We start from the raw sequence: 17,551 nt of genomic DNA, 5'->3' as shown, positions 1-17,551 counted from the left end.
AACAGTCTTTCATCATGCTGCATCCTTCCTCCCCGGACTGCAGAACTGCATCGTGATTTTCTTTGGGGCTGGGACAGGGGTTGGGTTTGGCATGGTGTCGACAGTCCTGTAGTAAGAGGCTTTGGCATCTAGAGGGAGCACAGATCCCTGTTTTTTTTTTTTCCTCTGACTGATGCCTGTTCTGGCGTTCATTTCCGGGGATACAAATCCATTTAAGTTTGTTTCGTCAGATATTTGAAGTCATGTTGTCTGCAGTTTTTGAAGTGTGTTCCCGGTGCGGACAAACACGTGTGGGTGGAGATGTTGTTGGTGACAGACCACCCTCACTGGTTGTCGGTGGTTAAATAGTATTCTCTTCGAGCTTTTGTGCATTTTTTGGATTCTGTGCCAGAGTTCAATCAGTTTCAGCCTCTGTTCTGGCCGGCTGTGTTGTCTCAATCCTTGTGGATGCTTGTGAAGTCATGGCCGTTCTATTCACAGTCCACTTCTGCGCATTTGGCCTGATAGGATTGTTGCCTCCGCGTATGAATGCTGTTAAAAAATCACCACTGCACAAATGTAGTATTGGACTGCATTGATGCCTCTCTGGGTTTGCTCCAATGCACTTTCTGATTGTGAATTCCCACAAGGCACCCCATTATTTCCCTGCTATTGCGTTGAAGAGGATGTGCATTTGTCTCCATTAAAACTTCATCAGTTTTCTGCTTTCATCTGCTTCCTATGATTTCAGTGTAATAGTACCCCTTAATTGTGTTTGAAAGGAGGCAGCTTTTTCCCTAATGAATTCTGTGGAAATCCTAGGGTTTTCGGTCTCGTCCTGGTCGTGTCTGTTTTCCTGCTTTCCTCCCCTCTTCGTGGCTGGGCGTTGGTTTCACCTCTCCCTATCTCTTGAAGCGTATTTCACGTAGGAACATGTAGCAGTGCTATCTCGGTTCATTTACGCGCGAGTGAACGGTGGTATGAAATGCCAAAAAAAAAAAAAAAAAAACGCCCGTACCGATTTGCAAGTCACCCTGGAGATGCGGCACTTTGGCTGTCGAATAACAATCCCTAGAAAACTGCCGAAACCTGCGGGGCTGGGTGGTGTTTCATTCTCGGCGCGAGTGCGTCAAACATCTTGAGCGATTTGGTTTGCCTGGAACACACCAAGGAATGGACCCAGTGTGTTTTTGTTTCGATTTTGCCCGCGTGCCAAGGTCTTTGCAAACTACTTCTTCTTCTTCCTCCTCTTTTAATTTCCGGCAGACTAGGCACAGGTAGTGCATTGCTGCCATAGACTGTATAAAAATATACCGGTTAAAAACATGTGTGTATATATACCAGTTGTTTTTAATCTCCCGCTGGTTAAAAACAACAACACGCTTAGTATTTGAAAATGGAAATGATGTACGTGTTTATTCGCATGTGAACGGGGAAGTGAGATCCAATCACAAGTGGTCACTCGAGAGGCGTGTGGAGACTTCTGATGCCAGGTGTTAACTGACATCAGTCTCGACTGAGTCTAGATACAATCTGGGTATATCTGGATGCATAGTAGAGGTCTGAACAGGGCCTCTGCATCACAGGGCTCGTCTGCAGTCTTATCTCTTATCTGGCCTGCAGATGAACTCATTTCCTGAAGTGGTAAAGCCGTTTTTTTTCTCTGGGCCAGGAAAGCTCCAGGTGGCAGCTGGTATGCGTGTCGTTATTACTTGAGTGGCATGCTTGAGTGGAAGCATGGCATATAAAACAGTCCGGGGCGGGTTTTGACTGTGGATTGTCCTGATTTGACACGGACAAGTATTGGGCAACATTAATTTAAGAAACCCTACGTGCCGACCGGGCTAATATTGACTGTGTTTTGTGTAATCGCACCTGCTATCGACTGGATAGCCAGCAATATCCAGGGCACACAAAAATGAAAAATGATAGCAAAGCTAGAACTGCCTAAAGTGCTGTATATCGATTGGCTGACGGCGCTGTGAAGTTTTGGCTATGGCAAGAAGGCACAGGATGTTTTTGTGTGTGTGTGTCGAGGGAGGGGAGGGGGGTAAATGGAACCACGTTTTAGCGATGACAGTAAATCGTTTTTGGAGCCTTGACACTGGGTAGAGGTGACTAGACTGCGGCTGAACATAGGCATGCGGCATGCGTCAGCGCAATCCTCCCGTTTCGCTCATGCGTGGCCTTCGCTTCTCCTCCCGCTGCTGCATAAATATTCCCGCGGTGCGTTTTCAGATGCCAAGGCAACCCGGCCAGCCAAGCATGACCAAAAGAACACGGTGCCTGTTTAGGTTGCCAGTCTGGGGTCGCGATCGTTTGAACCGCCACGGCCGGAATGTACTGAACTGAATACTTGCGTGCGCGTCAAAGGAAGTTAAAGGTGCGATGAACTGAGCTGCCTCACAGTGCGTAAAATTCTAATTTAAAAACAGCCTTCTCAGGAACTGGGCCTTCACACATTTTCCCTGGTGCAGCACGAAAGTGTTCATATGAACATGTGTAACAGGGACTCATGGGCTAACACTAGGAAGGGACTTTGCGAAGTGAGTTTATTAAATATTCCGTACGAGTTACTAAAGTCAATATTTTGTGCAAGCCTAACATTTGTATTTACATCCTTGAGGCTCCCCCCCCCCTCCCCGTCTGGCCTAATATTGCCAGATGTATTGTGATTGATTTTAATGTAGTATTAAACATGACTTGCATAAGTGCTCTTTTGTCTTGCTGGATAAAAGGATATTTTACGCAGCACCAAAGTATTGACATAAAGTAATGCTACTGTCCAATAAATTCTGACATTGCTTAAACGGATGTCACAGTCTTAATACTCTTGTTACGTGTGCTCCTTGTGACCCGTCTATGATGTTGCAATTATTTTTCTTCAGATTGCGTTTCCTCAGCCTGTATTTTTGGCCTGTTCCTTATTTATGGTAGCAGCCTTTTCTCCCACCATTGAGTCAGCTTGTCTCCATTTAGCAGCTGTTCCTTTCGTAATGCAACGTATCTTAATTTCATGCCTGACTGAATTCCTTGTTCTGTTCACATGTGTCACAATTCACTGCTAAAGTAATGTGCTGCTATCTGCAAAAAAAAAAAAAAAAAAAAAAGTGTTTCTTCAGACTGATTGTGTAATTACCTGATTTTTGTAATTGCCCTAAGAAATGTTTCCAGTGCTGGAGAAGTGCTGGTTCCAGCTGTATTGAAAGTGAATAATTCGTGTTTTGTTGTGCTGCTTATTTCGGTTGATCTGGCACCCAGTATTAAATGTGAAAATACGAAGACTAAACCTTCCTCTAGGTTTAAGCCAGGGGTTTTTTTCTTGCTGTTTCTGGTACTCAAATGATGCATTACAGCAGTTGACATTTGGTCTCTTGTGACTGGATATTGATCTAAAGTGAAAATCAAAAAAACAGTCAAATTTGGTGGCTATTCTAGAGCAGGGAACCCTATTCTAATGAGTCTGAGCTTTTTTCCCCCTTTTGAATGCTCATAAAATAACACAGCCTGGAGGAAATGTTTTTTTTTTAGGTGTAAGTGAATTTCAAGGTTTGAGCCCATTTTCTGGAGTTTTTCCAGGAGTTTGTGATGTGTTTGGGTGGAGCCCGCTTTCGTTTTTGTTTGGGCTCTGCCTCGTGATTGCTATCTGAACAGGACGGCGGCTTTCTCCTGCTCGTACCTGCACTTGGGCTTCTGTACTGTACTATCAAGCGCATCGGATGACGCTGTTTCATGGCTGTTTTGCACGCATTTTACGGCAGTTGGTTCAGTGTTAAATTATATTCGCATTCCTCTCCCAAAGCGATGTTTTGAGAAGATTGATGTGCGGTTAAGGTGCGTCCGTTAGAAACGCCTTTGAAGCGTTCGCAGTGCCGTAGCTGGAGATGTGCTTTTTTTTCATCGGCGACAACAAAAACAAGTCCGACCTCAGCTGCAGTGTATAGAACGTTATAGCTGCGTTGGTTTCCACTACATCTGCATTGTATTCCGTCTTTCCATGCACCCAGTCCAACTTGGACAAAGTTCTGTTGTTTCTTTTTTCTTCTTCTTCTCTGTTTTTGAGTGGAGGTTATGGGTCCAGATGTGAGGCCTCGATTGTGTACCAGGTGACTTCTGTTCTGATTTCAGTACTGATGAGCGCCCTTTCACCTCATCCTGTCCGCTCTTGCCTTTTTCTCCCCTTTTCCCACAATGCCCGCTGGCTGCCAAAGCCTAAACCCTCTCCAGATTTAGCCAGACAGGAAGTTTTGTTGATGTCCGTTTTGTAGAATTAGTGAACTTTGTAACAGCTGATTCTGTACCAGTTTTTATTTTCGTTAAACTGTTCTTGTCTGGAAACGGTTTCCACATTTTCCCTTGAGAAATTGGGAAATGACAACATACTGGGATCTTGAACCTGCCTCAACTTGACTAATATACATGAATTTAGAACAGAAGCAACTTTATACAGAAAGAATACCTATTAATACGTACTTATTAATACCACAGAAATGATCTATGAGCACACTGAACCAAATTCCAAAAAGAAGATAAACAGTTGAGGCAGGTTCTTTTTGGAATATAGTTCAGTGGGCTCATAGATCATTTCTGTGGTATTAATAAGTACGTATTAATAGGTATTCTTTCAGTATAAAGTTGCTTCTGTTCTAATTTCATGTATATTGTTATCAGTGATTTGTTATAACAAAATAACAATAACAAAAGCATATTCTAATGTTGATGGCATTACCTTATAAGCACTCAATTGTTTTTACAAATGTTCAAGATTAATAGAACATTTTACTGCAGAACAACAACACATTAATTTTCCATATCTCATAGTTTGAAATGTTTTCTTTTTTCCAGTCCATCGCTGAGAAATATGATTTCTCGATTGTCTGTGTTTTTATTTCCACCCTGGTTATTTGTGCTCTGATCTGGCTACAGATGAGTGAGCTTAACTGGGAGATGGAACCAACAACCTTGTGGTTACCAGATTGGTTCTCTACTCATCTCTCCTCTACTTCAGCAACGTCTTCTTCGGCAGCCTCTGAGTCACATGATCTCGTTTGCTTTGTCCCAGGTGTGATTTCGGACGAGAAGTGGGGTCCCCCGGTGCCTTTTTATGACTTCCTGTCAATCATGGACCAGGAGGCGCCAGGGTACGCAGCCCAGAAGGCCCCCCGGCTGAAGAAGCGAGGGAAGCAGGCGGAGGAGGAGCAGGACGTGCAGGAGGAGCAGGAGGTGAAGGGGCAGGGAGGTGAAGAGGGGGGCTCTCCAGATGGAACGCTTCACAACAAACCCGCACAGCCCCACACCGGGCCCCCGGCACGTCACCCGCACTCTGAACTCTGACCCCTGGAGCACACCTTCAGTCGGGGAAGAGGAATTCTCTGGGGCCCTGAGATGGCCTCACACATGCCTCAGTAGGGTCTCATTTCAGTGGCAACATTTCCATAAGTACAGTCTCCTGTCCATCAGACTAGAACAGGAACATGTTCGTCAACTAGAATATCTATATCTATATTTATATTTATATCAACAAAAATATAGTATATCAACAAAAATATAGTTTATTTTTCTAACGTACTGTATATAGCAGCTTTTGTTTCTGCCTTGCTTTGATGGTGCCGTGTGAGAACTAGTAGGAAGTTTGTCTGCTAGTACTTTCTCTGAGGCAATGCCTGCTGTCTTTTCCAAACATTGGCCCCACCTAGCCCAACCCTCATTTTCCTTCCATTACCAAATCCTTCCTTTATGGAAAAACATATGTAATTGTCCGTTGTAAATTAAAAACCGGAGACAACTAGTTTGTTGCATTGTTAAAATTAAATGTAATCATGTGACAGTGGGAGACTGCATCATAGACATGTCAGTGGGAAAGGAGGTCTAATTGAATGCATTTGGTCTCATCTGGTCGTCACCGTGAAAGCATGCAGCCGAGAGTAAAACAGAATCTGTTTTCAATCTGTTTTAAATGGTATATCTGCACAGACGTTCCCAATCCACTTCCAGGCGCAACAGAGATGTGGACCATTCCATGTGAAATCGAATTTTCTTGACATTTCACTTAAAAAAGTGCCTACATTTAAAAATTTTATGAAGTGGTTTTTGGCTAAAATGTACACATTTTATATTTCAAGGCATTATTGGCGGGTCATCGTTGGAAGGCGGTTAAGTGGGTTTGTTGTGTCTCAGATCGTGTAAACATCCTTCCTCTGGTGGTTGGTTTTGCAGCAGGCCTCTGGAGAATTGGAAGGGGTCTGGCCACTGGCGTTTTAACAGTCAGATTGTGTGTTCCAACCGTTAGCCCCTTACTCTGTTTGCGCGTGGCCCGTGGAAGGGGAAGCCGAACGCGAACACGTGCGCTCTCACGTGCACACACTTCCCTCGCCGGCCCTTGCCCCCGATAAGCGGCTCTGATCTGGATGGAGGCCTGGGGCTCCGCGGGCCTCTCGAAACGGTCCGTAGCCGGGCCTGCAAACTGTTGCACAAAGGCCTTTTTCCGGGCGAAGGATGGGGGGGGGGGGGAAAGTACCCCGCTGATCGACCATTTCCTGCCGACTGCGGCAGAGCTCGGTCAATAAAGGCACTCAGCCGGCTTTGAGACCACCTTTGCTGCTCTCAACTTCGCAGAGTTGGCCGAGTCTGTTTGCAGAGCACGGTCTCTTCAATTCTCTAATGGAGTGGACCCTGCAATGAAGCCATCGGCTTGTTTTCTTTTTGTCTTTTTGTTTTTTCTTTTTTCCCCCCCTCCCTCCAATGGAAAATCCAACCTCCCTGCCAGCACGTGTTATTTTGGTGATCCTGAACTGCAGCCCCATTGCTTTTCTGAACAACCTCTTTGTGTTTTATTATACGGCCGGACCATTGTAAGTGCCTTCTGAAGCCGGCAATATCTTGTCTATGCAAGTCCTTTCTGTGAACCTGAACCTCCCACGAGGAGTTGTTTTCCCACTGTTTTTTAGGCCCAAAATCCACCGCGTTTGCAAGCTGCCGTGGGAGGCCGAAATGGACGGTGGCCAGATTTTAACACTGGCCGGCCCTGGTGTTGGGGGGGGGGGGCAGGGGAACATCCCCATTAACCTCAAAGCACCCCTCGCACCCCCCACATTCACAAAGAGACCTGCGACTGCACACATCTGGACTTTTACAACAAAGAGAAGTCAAGCCCTTGGATCAGGAAAGACCAAAACTTTTGAAGTTTTTATTTATTTTTATTTATAGTGTTTACGAGCAAAACCACATTCTGTCTCACATAGACATGTACAATGGCCTCCAAATTTGCTAATATTTTATTGGTTCTGGAAAAAGATGAACAATAATCCAAGTATGTGAATTTTTTATATTGGAAAAGTCATACTGCTCTGAGCAGGAGCTTGTTTTGCAAATAATGGGTCCTAATGATACTTTATTGTTGATAATTGATACTTCTGTGTTGTGGGTTTTGAAAAGATGTCACTCTCTGAGGTGTAATCGCTAACGGTTGAAACAGCAATGGGTGAGTGGTTTAAAGAGCTAAAGAGAAGCGCAGAGAATCTCACATTTCTCCCTAAGGTTTACAACTTTCAGTATCTAGTCTTGATTCTATGCTTTTGATTGCCTTTGGAGTCTGTTATGGCTGTTGTTGTTATATTTGTCTACATGAAGACCAGAGTTGTGCCAGTGAAAGTCAAGGAAACCATTATGAGGCTGAGAACTAGGAAAACAACAGTCAGACGCATAGGCCAAAGCTTGGGCTTATCAAAATCAACTGTTTGGAACATCATTAAGAAGAGAGCACTGACTCCGCAATTACAAAAGGCCTGGTAGGCCAAGGAAGTCCTCTTATCAATCTCACCATAATGAAGAAAATCTCCCTAACAACTGTCCAATGGGTCGGGAGCACTTTTCAGGAGGCAAGTGTGGATGTGCCAGATGCAAACAGCTAGTTAGCTGCAAAAAAAACAGGATGGCCAGGTTGCAGTTCGGTATGAAGTACCCAAAAAACCTCCGGAGTTCTGGAAAAAGGTGTGGGCAGATGAGACCCAGATTCAGAGTGAAGGCAAGAGAAAATGTGGAGGCCAAAAGGAACTGCCCAAGATCCAAAGCACACCACCTCATCTGTGTAACATGGTGGTGGGGGTGTTACAGTTTGAGCGTGCTGCCACAGGTTCTGGCTGACGTGTCTTCATTGATGTAACTGCTGATAACAGCAGCAGAATGAATTCTGAAGAGTACTGAAACACCTACTCAAGTTGAAACAAATTCCTCCAATCTCATTGGGCACCGCTTCATCCTACAGAAGGACAATGACTCAAAACATACTGCTAAAGTAAAAAAGGAAAATTCTCAACTGGCCAAGTCTGTCTGAATCCTTTTGAACAAGCGTCTCATATGCTGAAGAGAACTTAAGGCAACTAACCCTCGACAAGTAGGAGTTGAAGATGGTTGCAGTACAGGCCTGGCAGAACATCACCAGAGACGACACTCAGCATCTGGTGATGTCTATGGCTCACAGACTTCAAGCAGTCATTGCAGGCAAAAGATATGTGACAAAGTACTAAACATGACTACTTTCATTTGCATACATAAAATGAATATGGCCTGAACATTATGGGCTATGTACAAAGTCCTCTCTACATGTTGAAACCAAAACGTATAAAAATAGCCTTTGATAACAGAAGATAAGATTATCTTCCTTCCCTTCCTTACAAATCTAAAATTGTAGCGTACAGAGCCAAGTCAAGAAAAAAAATGTCCTTGTCCAACATCATGAAGGGTTACTGTGTGCATTGCATGTTGAACCAATTAAATTATTTTTATTTTTTAAATTATTTTTTCAGCTTTCCTGATTAAATCTGGGCACAGACTTCTATAGTTTCATTTTTACACTTCAGTCTTGGATGTGGACTTTGTGCTGGTTTACTTTACAGAAAGCTATTTGACATTAGCCCCTCAAAGTCTCACTGGATTTCCCATGAAGTCATTAAAATTAGATTTTAAAAAAAGTAACAATCAAATGGGTGGTAAAAAGATTGGGTTTGTGGAAGAATTGGGGACCATCTGATGCTATCTAGCTTCTGAGGCTCTCTCTTGTGTGGTCACACACTAATGCATATCTGTACCCAGTATGACATTCTCAACAAGCTTATGTAATGCAGATTGATCAATTACTCGATGCACAGGGGACTGTAGGAGGGACAGGTCGTATGGGAACATAAGCTAGGTTTTCAAGAAATCGATACATGGAGGGCAATTGGCTAAATCGCAGGCAAAAGCCACAGGAAATACGGGACGGAAATGCGATATAGGACCCAGAGGAGTCCCATTAATCATAGCTTCTGAGCTTGTCCTCTTCGGTTTTTGTCTGATACCCTGAAGATTTTAGTCACTGCTGTAGTTTCCGGCATCACAATGAATATCCCCCACCCCCTGCTCCACGTAGCAGGAAGGACAATCCCCAGATGACATCCATTCATAGTTTTTGTGCGAAAATGTGTTTTTCAACACGTATTAATATGAGAAAAGTCTTCTGAGACAAGGTCTGAGTCAAAATATTTGAATAGTAGGTGACAAAATATTTTTGGTAGTAATTTTTTGGCATTGCCTACAGTCTGGCTCCTTGAAAATGTCCAGTCATGTCCGCCTCATTGGTCTTTGATTTCCTGTAGGTTTATTTCAGGCAGTTGTGTGTCAGTAGGGGGATTTCAGGCACAATTACAGTTGTTTTTTTGCGGAATTTCTTTGAAATTCCAGCCGCTGATTGGCAGACCCTGTTCTTATGAGCATGTCTTTAGTCTTGCTAGAGAACAAAGCTGCTGCATTAGTTAATGAAGAGAAGACATTTGGCCCCCGTGACATCCGTAAAGATCGATGGCTTCTCCTCGGCCCTCTAATCTTCTCTTATTAGCACATTGGAGAGCTGAGGGGGGGAGGCGATAAAGGCACAGCAGTGTTTGTGTTAAATTAACTCCCGTGTTTTGGCAGCTGCGTTTGGCGCGCTCGCATCGCGGCGAGGCGTCCCGACCGGACAGCCGTGTCGGATCAGTCCTGACGTGAGATCCAGCTCCTGGAGGGGAGAGGTCCCGCGGTCCAGGTGCTCTGGTAAAGCTCTGATTAAAGGGAGGGGACCAATCCCTAGTGGGAATGAGCCTTTCCAACAGCTGACCCTTTTACTGGGTCAGCTCGCACTGGAAATGCAAGGTTCACATTCGCTGCACTCTGTAAATGCTCTTACCCACCACAACCTTTAAAGACTTTTTTTTATTTTTTTATAGATCTGATCCATTTATACAGCTGGATGCTGACTGAAATACCTTACTCAAAGGCACAACGGCAGTGCCCTTGGTGGGAATTGAACCTGCAACCTCTGATTTATAAGCTAGTTCCATAACCATTTTACTACACTGCTATAAGTATATGTTCCTTTTTGAAGGTATACCCTCTTATGGTAATTTACACAGAAATTCTTTTTTTTTTTTTTCCGTCTACCTGGCCATTCACCCTAATTATTCCTTCCTTTTTTAAGATTTAGATTTTTTTTTTTTTTGTTGTCGCTTCTGTCTAAAGAGAGACTCGTGTGCCGTACTTGATGTTCCATCTGAGCGTAGCTATTGTGAGCTCCACAAAAACAGTACTGGTGGTCATAACAGTTTCTTATAAGTGCATGCTGGTGGGAGTGAACATTTCCCATGGCTCCCAGAACCTTCCCATGTCTTTGTCAAGTCTAGTCATTAGTAACTCATCCTCTAGGTTACTAAAGTTTCAGCGTAGTTGGTAAACTGTGACCATTTACACTTCATAATGAATTCCTTGTTGCACCACCCCTGTCCCTTAGCCATTTTCAGCACATTATTAATATGAAATCAATGCAACTCCTGCATGAGGAGGAGTTCCTTAAAGAGACACAGAGACACAGAGACAAAACCAGCGTGAGGTAGTTTGGTTATAACAGCTCTCTGGAAAACATTAAGTCTTTTTTTTTTTTAACCAACCACTCAAAGTTCACCCATTGTCACTCTTTTCCCGTATGTCATACATTTTGTGACACTGAGGTTTAATTAAGACACTGCTGGTATCTGTTCAGTCACGCACGCATGCACCCACACACACGTACACATTTCTTATCTGATCAAGCTGCAGCAGAATGAGTTTGAGGAAGCAAGCCAGTGTTTGTAAGCAGGGAGGTGTGTGTGTGTGTGTGTGTGTGTGTATATGAGAGGGAGAGCTGTGTGTGAAAGTAATAGCTTGCGTCAAGTCACTATGAAACTTGTGGAACCTGCAGCACCATTTTCCTGTTTGTGTAACAGAGTGGAGATATGGGGGAAGCACACGTAGAGAGATTCAGAGTTAGCATCTCTGTGTGTGAAACATTCTCCAAGCTCGGGAAATATAACTGAAAACACACTCAAGGTAGCTCCAGGTTTTGCTCTTTACAGATCTCATCTTAAGGTTGTACTGGTGCACAGCAGAAATTTGATTTGCAGAGAGCCAAGTTCGAGTTGATGATGATTGACACCCCCTGCAAACTCGGCATCGGAGCAGTTGTGTCAGAATTTCTACGTGGGGTATGACGACAGACCGTATAGGGTATGACTCAATGCCCTAAACGGTCCGTTGCTCGTAAATTCACGTCAGCGCTTGTCCTGATTCTGCTCTGACAGATCTCTTAACCAAATGTTTTGATTTCCGCTGCTGTCCACCTTTAAGGCTCATCTGTTCGAATGTTAAACTGGGCCTGAAGTTAATAGCAAAAAGCAAATGGTGACATGGTGGCTATGTGTAGCTGCAATAAAATTGTCTTGTGTTTACAGTGAATTTGCAAGCTGAAAATAATTTAAGCTAGTAGAAATGAAGTTGTTTTTTTTTTTTTTTTTACAGTTGTAGTCCATCATGAAGGTTATTTCTGTGTCATTTTCAGTTTGAGACAGTTTATATCATTGTTTCTGTTGAAAATTCATGCTGAAGCATGAATCATAATGTTGTACAAATTATCTTGAACAAACAGGAAGTATTATGAAAGGGCTGACGCCTTGAGATGGAACGTGCTAAGTCAGCCACTTTATCCCTTTGATGCCCCTGCTCTGAAAATTGTGTTTGAATTCTCAGAAAAAAAGCTTTTAATGCATCTATTGCAACAGAAGTTAAATATTCTCAAGAAGTAGCGAATCCTGGAAACAGGAACTTTCTTGGAATCCCGGAAATCCCAGACCATTTTATACGGTATCTATTTTCAACTGCACGTGGCTTCTGAACATGTAAGTTTACCTCAGACAATCTCACAATGGCACATTATCCAGAAATACCAAGTATCCAAATATAGAAATGATGGTGATGCAGACTGTAGGGCATTATGTGAGGTAGGCATGAGTGTTGTGTTGTGTTGTGTAAAAGCTGATTAAAACTGATTGGGTGACCTTTCTCTGGATTAGTGTGGGTTATCATTACAAGGTCAGAAATAGATTCACAACCAACACCCTGATGGAAAACCTTGTCTGACAGAAAACCTCAACACTATTGTGTATGGCCAGTCCTTGGAAGAGTGAATACCAGCAGAATTATGAATAAGGGCACGTTCAATTGTTCTTAAAAAAAAATTATTTTAAAATATACTTCATTATAATTAACACATATTTATGAAAATAAATATGCCTCATGTCATAGTCTGCGCTGATTAGCTCCGTCCCTGTGGGCTTGGCATAAAATGAACAGAATAACGCCATTTGCTTGCAATTAGACGTTATGTTGTACCCAAGCACACTTTTGATGATTATGAGCGCAGGCCATAAGCCATCAGTCTGACCACCTCCTTAATGAGCTTGTTCCTGCGGATTTGACATATGGGGAGTATTATGTGCCACAAGTGATAAACCCCATCACCTCTTGGCAGCAAGACCCATTAGCGTGACCAGATTATTTTATGCCACATTCCTAAACAGCGCTTGCCCCCACCCCTCCCCCGCCTATTACAGCTATGGGTTTTACAGCATGCCCTATTAACAGAACACATTGCAGGGAACCTGGCTATGAATAACAGTACAAAATGAGTATTGTACCTAATCGAACCTGTGTGTTGTAGTTCTTCCAATGACCTTGACATGCACGTTTGTGCTAAATAAATGTAATGTAATGGAACCTCCAGTGAAGGGGGCTCCAGTCACGCGGCCACCAGAACAATGCTGCGACTCCCTGGTGACAGGCCGCACTTAAACGCTCGGTTAACAATACGAAAGGAAACGCCGAAAACCTGCAGTCCTCTCCAGCGAACTGCGGCCTTCTCCATGGGAATCAGGCAAGAGGCTTTCCTGGCAGGAAAACGTCATAAATTGTGGAAAAATAAACGCGGGTCAGAAACTGGGGGGAGAGTGACCTCCTCCCAGTGAGGGCTATGGCAGAGAGGGATGATGGGATAGCGCAGCACAGCAGCTTCCACTTGACAGTAGAGTGCCTTTTGTCGTGTCTTCCAAGTAGAAGAAGAAGATAAAGTCCAGGATGTGAAGTAGCCACAGTCTGGAGTGTGAGATGGACAGATTACCAGATCATTGCCTTATCTAGCAAACCCTTCAGCTGTCTCAGACTTAAGATCCCTGGCCTTAAGTGATACCGAACCTAATCTGCGCATGGAAATGTGCTGCGTACCCCCCCTATGCCCAAACGAGCCAGTAGATAGCCTGCAGACTGGCCTGGCCTCCGGTCGCTGGCTGTGATGCCCGGAGAGACCGGCCAGCTGTCAACCGTGGTCATTTCCCAACACCATCCACGATAAAAGGTCAGGTTTTATTGTTTTTGTTGTTGTTGCCGTTGTCATAAAACAGGCTCGATATTATAACCAGACATCTGTCTGCCTGTGAGAGCCTTATGGCTCTCATTATGTCCTCAGCATGTCAGCTTGTATAACTTTACCAATACTTTTTTTTCCCTCTTGTACTTGCTAACACTAAGACCTGGCTTAGGTCTAACTCTTGGCAAACTTAGACCAATTACCAAAAGGAAGTGGAAGGCCCTTGGTTAATCTGAAAATAAGTGTTTTGGAATGTTGTTTGTGTGTGGAACCGAGCCCGTGCATTTGAGAAAAGCCAGCACCACAGAGCTGGACTTCTGCTTAGACTCCCGAGGATGGACTTATCTCGTCCTCCGGGGGAGAGGGGGTCAGAGGTGATTTCAGACTCATCTCTAGCATTTCCATTTCCCATATTCCTTGCAGCTTGCAGCGCTCTAAACGTATTATACCGTGCACTGCCTTCTCTCAGTATTGAGTTTAACATAATGAGGCTGACGGCTCATTTTTTTGGTCAGCCTAATTAATAATTATATGCAATTATAATAATAATAATAATAATAATAACTACATTACCTGTAGTTTTGTGTGTGATTGTAAAGCAAAGTAATGCAAACATCATCATACTGCTGTTCTTATTACTCTTCCTGCCCTCAGTGCCGCTGTGCCCAGCCCCCAAACTACACTGGTTTCAGCCAAGGGGGGGTGGGGGGGTGGGGCGGGGATGTTCCTCAGTCATATAGTTCTGCAAACACCCGGGTCCATAAATCAATGCCAGCTCACACTTCTTCTTTACAGAACAAATGAATAAATCCTCTGGCAACAGCCCTAATATGTGCCGATTGTGAGAAATCTTATCGCCCCGCCTACGGCAGGTGAAGAGGCTGAGCTGTGTAAACAGCGCGTATGCGAAGAACTCTAAATCACGCTGAGGCCCCGGCACTCCCGGAGGGGTATGTGTCAGAACGACCAAAGATACGCGACGGAAGGAAATGCTGTATGATTCACACGCTGAACCATGTCACGGCGCATTTGCGTATGTGTTTGCGTATTTACGTCCGAGCGCTACAGTTACTAAGAAAAATAGGATCGCACGGGAAAACCTCAGCGAAAATATTAATGCGACGCTGTTCTCTTTAGTCGGTGTTACAGAAGTGACGTCAGCGGAACCAAAACCGATGTAATTTGGTTAACTCCGTCTGTCTGATCATCTGGGCCCTGGTAATTGGGGAAACCGTGCCTGTTTAGCATGCAGCCACCGGCAGTTAACTGGAGACGATGCGCTCATTCTGCTGGTCCCCGAGAGGAGAGAGATGTTTTCTCAGCGTGAGCCAGTTCCTGAAATCAAAAGCATTCTGGGGGCCAGTGTCGTTGTCACGGCACGGAGAGTTCCCAGCAACAACGGCAGCTTTGCTGTTCTCTCCTGAGGGCCAGTGTTGTAATTTCAGACGTTTCTGAATGACTAAAAATGTCTATTTTAAAGTGGGAACTCCCCCTGTGTGAAAGTAAAAAGAGAAGGGGTTTTTAGTCAAGTTTGTCAAGCCCATTTTTGATTGAACCACATTCTGTTATTGTAAAGCAGTGTTTTTTGCACTGCATCTTGATCGTTTTTATGCCTGTTATTAATAACAACTTTGATAAACCTTACTGCGCTTTCTCCATATTTATTATAACCAGGAGCATTTACAGTGTCAGTACAGTTTCACAGTGCCTGCAGGATAGCTGAAGATCTTCACAAACAAGAAGAGCATGAATGTACACAATGAAAAGCTCTGAATTAGTTCCCTTTATGTCCTTTGTGAGTCTTTTTTTTGTTGTTGTTGTTGCTATTTTAATGCTGTGTTTAACATTTCAACTTCCGTACAGCTCAGAGTCATATGCGCAGGCTACGTGCCTTGAAGTTGGACCAATGGTGACTTTAGAGAAGGCAAAATTATTTGACACAACTAGCATGATATAGCTTGACATTGATTTTCAAAGCAATAACATTTTAAACTAAATCAAGACCTTCAAAGGAGGTGGGTTTGAAGGGAAGGAATTTGGGAATAATTTGAAACCTGATAGGTTTCCTTTGTTGATTCTTTTTGGTTCAAAAATATTTTTTTAATCCTATCCCAATTATTCTGATTGTATTTCTGCTTTTCCCAGGCTAAAAGACTTGACAAACAGCTTGGTAGCAGATGTGAAAAATGGTAAGAACTCTGCTCTCTCCTGGGGAGCGTGCCAGATAAACACTGTTTCTAATCTGTATTGATCAAATCACATTTTGGCATAATGTCAGAAAAAGAGTCAAGAGCGAACATTGAAGATCTATATGCACTATATGTTGAGCACCATCATGCATGTACACACTCCTACAAACACTGAATGCATTTTCTGAATCTGATTTATATTTAGTCGATATTTATGTGCAGTCAAGCACTTGTCGAATGGCGGTATAAACGTCGAAAGATCGCTGTGATCTCTGTAATCAGTTTCGAGGCAGAAGTGTCAGTTTAATGCCGTTCTGGAGCTGTCCTGTTGTAGATGCTTGTTGTTATGGCAATATGGTAATGCCTGTAGGGGCAACATAAGGGGCGGGGGGGGGGGGGGGGGGGGGCGTGGATGATTGCAAGGGCCCTGACTGATAGGGGCCCTCAAAAAAATATTAGAACATAGGATTTTAAGGGGTGCTGGGGCCCAGTGTGAGATTTACGGGGCCCAAAATCCCCCAATGCATGAGATGCATCACATTTACAAAATCGAATTTAGTGTAGACGTTACCCATTCCTTGACATTTGAGATTGTTTTGTTTTTTTTTTCTTTTTTTTTTTTTTTGCTTTGTGCCAAGAGAACCAAATCTCAACAGTTGTTATTTGTGAGCCTTCTAAGTTGATTTAAAATAGCCCTTGGATCAGATTTCTCGATTCAAATGAAATCGCTGACTTGAGTTGAGCAGGATTGAATTGTTTCACTCACAGAGAATACATTTTTACAGTATTGATTTTTTTGGGCAGTAAAATGTTTGAGTCACGTTGTGGAGTCTACAGATGCAGCAGACTCTCACCGCAGGTTTCAGTTCTTCCAAACTCTTCTGAATAATCAAGGGAAATCATCCCTGAATCATGTGAGAAAGCAGAAGCCTACCACAGGAATTGTCTAAAATGTTCTGTGTAGCAGTGGTGGGATTATTTCGTAATTTGAGAAAGTCTGTTGTGAGGCGGAAAAGCCTGACATATGCAGAGGAAGAGGACTGTGCTTTTATATGCTAATGAGATCAGTGAAGGGCCAAACCCTGTGTCATCATGCTCCTAAAAACACCACCCAGTAGCTTATCTATGGCTTCTGGTGTGTGTGTGTGTGTGTGTGTGTGAGTGTGTGAGTGTATGAGTGTGTGTGTGAGTGTGTGTGTGCGTCTGTGTGCTCGCACGTACGCGTTTGTTTGTATGTTTGTAATTTGTGTGTGTGCTCTGTGTGTGTGTGTGTGCATGTGCATGCGCATGTTTGTACTGTGTGTGTGTGTGTGTGTGTGTTTGTTCCCTGTGAGTGCGCCTGCCCTGCCCTTGTGCCCCTGATATCTCCCCATATACAGAACAGCTGTTTCCTGGCCCTGCCCATAAAAGCCCTAAAGAAGATGGGGTGGGTCAATGCAATAAACAGTTACAGACAAGCACTTCCGCCAACAGTGCGAATTGCCCCTCCGACTGTACGCTAATCCCGTTAGCCAACGCTGATAAACTCTTCCAAATTCAATTACTGTGAAGGAACAGAGCATTCCCACTGCACACAGATAGCCTTCTGCTTTTCTGAAGTCTAATTATTGTCGTGAAAAATAACTACAAAGGGAGAAATAGC

At 43.7% G+C, this 17,551-nt stretch overlaps 1 protein-coding gene across 1 annotated transcript in view; it reads left to right on the top strand.

The window, feature by feature from the left end:
• txndc16 (thioredoxin domain containing 16) overlaps positions 1-12,360 on the top strand; it is a 29,804-nt gene extending 17,444 nt beyond the window's left edge. Inside the window, exon 20 of the mRNA XM_035378951.1 lies at positions 5,042-12,360. Within this exon, the coding sequence (XP_035234842.1) occupies positions 5,042-5,313 (272 nt within the window). The 3' untranslated portion in view covers positions 5,314-12,360. The remainder of the gene's footprint in view (positions 1-5,041) is intronic.
• Positions 12,361-17,551: the final 5,191 nt, after the last annotated feature.

Source organism: Anguilla anguilla, chromosome 1 (assembly GCF_013347855.1).
Source record: "Anguilla anguilla isolate fAngAng1 chromosome 1, fAngAng1.pri, whole genome shotgun sequence".
NCBI classification, from domain to species: Eukaryota; Metazoa; Chordata; class Actinopteri; order Anguilliformes; family Anguillidae; genus Anguilla; species Anguilla anguilla.
The sequence above is the reverse complement of the archived record's forward strand: the minus strand, read 5'-3'. Positions and strand labels throughout refer to the sequence as shown.